The sequence below is a fragment of the Stegodyphus dumicola genome, chromosome 5 (genome assembly GCF_044657685.1).
Source record: "Stegodyphus dumicola isolate Sdum_Otavi_A_Nest chromosome 5, ASM4465768v1".
Taxonomy (NCBI): domain Eukaryota; kingdom Metazoa; phylum Arthropoda; class Arachnida; order Araneae; family Eresidae; genus Stegodyphus; species Stegodyphus dumicola.
The window spans coordinates 43226421-43229495 of record NC_140772.1 but is presented as its reverse complement, the minus strand read 5'-3'; the positions used below and the strand labels follow the sequence as shown (position 1 = coordinate 43229495).

At 34.1% G+C, this 3075-nt stretch overlaps 2 protein-coding genes across 2 annotated transcripts; both read left to right on the top strand.

Moving 5' to 3' along the window:
• The first annotated feature begins 364 nt into the window (after positions 1-364).
• LOC146997086 (zinc finger BED domain-containing protein 5-like) lies at positions 365-1126 on the top strand. The gene has a single exon (XM_085817804.1). It carries the CDS (start codon positions 365-367, stop codon positions 1124-1126), a length of 762 nt encoding a protein of 253 aa, XP_085673930.1.
• Positions 1127-1223: 97 nt separating this feature from the next.
• LOC146997085 (zinc finger BED domain-containing protein 5-like) lies at positions 1224-1874 on the top strand. The gene has a single exon (XM_085817803.1). It carries the CDS (start codon positions 1224-1226, stop codon positions 1872-1874), a length of 651 nt encoding a protein of 216 aa, XP_085673929.1.
• Positions 1875-3075: the final 1201 nt, after the last annotated feature.

Sequence of the window (3075 nt, the reverse complement as noted above, 5' to 3'; positions counted from 1 at the left end):
ATGGATCGAAGGTTAAAAACGGGTCGTTTAGAAATGAAAGTATTGAAAGCTGTAGTGAGGTACCGTTTCACCAGACGAAAAACAAAGGAAATGATGATAGAAAAGAGAAAAAGCGAAAATATGACAGCGACTATCTATAATTGGATTTTCATTTTACTGTGGATGAGTCGGAACCTAAACCCCTTTGTGTTATATGTAACGAAGTCCTTGCCAACAGCAGTTTAAAACCATCACTTTTTCTAGACATATTGAAACAAAACATCCGACACACAAAGATAAACCTCTTGAATATTTCAAAAGAAAATTAGCATATATCAAAAAGTGTAGCCTTTCTTTTTTCTTGACTTCAAGCGAAGATAGTAAAATGGCCCTTGAAGCATCATTTCGAGTAAGTTATACAATTGCAAAATCTGGACAAGCGCATACAATAGCAGAGAATTTAATTGGACCATGTGCGAAAGATATCGTCAAATGTATGCTTGGGGAAAAGGCAGCAAAGAAAATTGAGCAAGTTCCCTTATCAAACAACACGGGGTCGCGTAGAATTAATGACTTGGCTAATTATGTGGAGAACGAACTTCTAAAAAGAATAAAATTGAATTATTTTGCAATTCAATTTGACGAATCGACGGATGCAACAAATGCCGCAGTCTTGCTTCAAGAAGATGTACTATTTGCAAAACCTTTGAAAGCCTACACAACTGGAAAAGCGATTTTCGATATGATCAATGGGTATTTTGAAAAGAATGGAATAAGCTGGTCTTATTGTGTGGGTGTGTGTACAGATGGTGCAAAATCAATGACAGGAAAATTTTCTGGTTTTGTGTCACGGGTGAAGAAGATCAGCGAGAAAATTCAATGGACTCATTGTTGTATTTATAGACAAGCTTTAGTATGTAAGCGTATTCCTGCAGAGTTATCTACTACTTTAAGTGATGCTGTGAATATTGTGAACTTTATAAAATCGCGTGCTACAAATTGCCGTCTATTCCGTACGCTTTGTGAGGATTTTGGAAGTTTCCACGTTTCTTTATTACTTCACACAGAAGTTAGATGGCTTTCCCGTGGTAAAGTTTTGACGCGTTTGTTTGAATTGAAGTCTGAAGTTCAAGCATTTTTTTATTGATCATCCATTTCATTTGTCTTCTTGTATATCCGATGTTTTTTGTCTGCAAAAGCTTGCGTATTTAGCTGACATTTTTTGTAAACTGAATGAATTAAATATGTATTTACAAGGCAAGGGCGTCACCATTTTCAGTGTACATGATAGAATTGAGGCTATGTTGAAAAAGATCAATTTTTGGATTCAATGCCTGCAGATGAATGAGTATGTATGTTTCGATTCTGTCAGCACTTTTTTATCAGAATATTCAATTAAACTTGACGAAAACATTAAAAGGAGTATATGTGAACATCTGAACTATGTTCGATTAACTTTCGATGACTATTTTCCCAACAGATGCAATATATCCATCTCAAACAACTGGATACGTAATCCATTTCAAGGAAATGTAAGTTCAGAAACCTCTCTAAATATACTGAAAAAAGAGAAACTCATAGAGGTATCTTGTGACAGTTCTCTAGAAGCAATTTTTAAAGATCAATCTTTAATTGACTTCTGGCTCAATATACAAAATGAATATCCTGTTCTGTCAAAAAAAGCCATTGAAGATCTATTACCATTTTGGACAACATATCTGTGCGAGAAAGGATTTTCAACATATACTTATCTGAAAGATAAATACAGAAACAGGTTAAATGCAGAACCTAATCTAAGACTGAAATTGTCAGATATTGAGCCTAACTTTGAATTGCTTTGTTCTATCAAACAGCCACAAATATCCCATAAGAGATTTTCCAAATGTAAAACATAAGAACCAGTTTGTTAAATTTATCTTGTTTCCAGCTTTTATAGCCATCATTTTAGTCTTATTACTGATAATTTAAATGTTTCACGATTAATATAATCAATTATTCTGCAATATGAAAAATATATATTCTATCAAATTTTATTCCTTTTTTTTAACCTGTCATTAACGACTACATAGGGGGTTCGTCAAATTTTTTCGAACCTTTCTTTTGGTTCGCGAGGAAACAAAGGTTGGGAAACACTGGCTTAGGGTATAATGAAGGAAACATTAATTTTTTTATAAATAACTATAACGGGATAGCTGGTAGGAAGTGTATTGTATTGGCACCATCTGTTAAATGTTATGTACATTTGTAAATATTTTCGAAATTTTAATAAATGTCCGATGTCTTGGTTGGGAGTCCCGAGGTTTACAGTAGGTCTCGGGACTGTTAGCGTGAGGTGAAATAAATGTTTCGAGCCACGACTGCTCAGTGAGCCCTGTGATTTTTTGGGCTTTTTTCTAAATCGAAGTGTGGTGGAACTATACCTACATTACTTATAGTAAACATTGGGTATCCCACAACATATCTACCAGACCAAACCAAACCAGACAAGGAACTTTCTATTAGTAAGTGCTTTCATCTGAAGAAATCAAGTGCAGTATATAAACCAACGTAGAGATGATAATAACAATTATGATGTTTCTTCCATATAACGTTTTTTTAAATACACACTGTATATTTTAAACAGAAGTTTTGATGCAGTAAAATCGAAAAATCCAGGAACTGAAATTCGAACGACTAGTTTATTTGGTTATTGCAAAGCAAGTTATCTAGCTAAAGAGCTGTACGCCTTCGTGGAAATTTTGAAAAGAACTTGTTTACACATAAAGAAAACCACGAAAATGTCCAACCAGCCCGTTTATCGGGACTGAAATTCGAGAGAAAAAGAATATTACTTCGAAATTTATATGTGATTAAACCTTTGAAAACGTTCTTGCTTATTTTGTAAAGATCCTAAGTTTTACTAACGTTTATTTTATTTTAAAACTGTACTATCACTTCTTATTTTCTACTTGCGGCCAGAATTAAATCCTTTAACTTGTTTATGCAAATTGTCTTGCTAACGCCAAGTACTTAACTTGTGGCTTTTTGCCAAGAGAGAGAGAGAGGAAAGAGTTATAGGAAGGAAGCCGCTTGCCACTGTAGTTTTACGAGTGTTCA

Excerpts from the sequence above, each read along its gene's own strand:
- LOC146997086 (XM_085817804.1), top strand. The coding sequence starts at position 365 with ATGGCCCTTGAAGCATCATTTCGAGTAAGTTATACAATTGCAAAATCT.
- LOC146997085 (XM_085817803.1), top strand. The coding sequence starts at position 1,224 with ATGTATTTACAAGGCAAGGGCGTCACCATTTTCAGTGTACATGATAGA.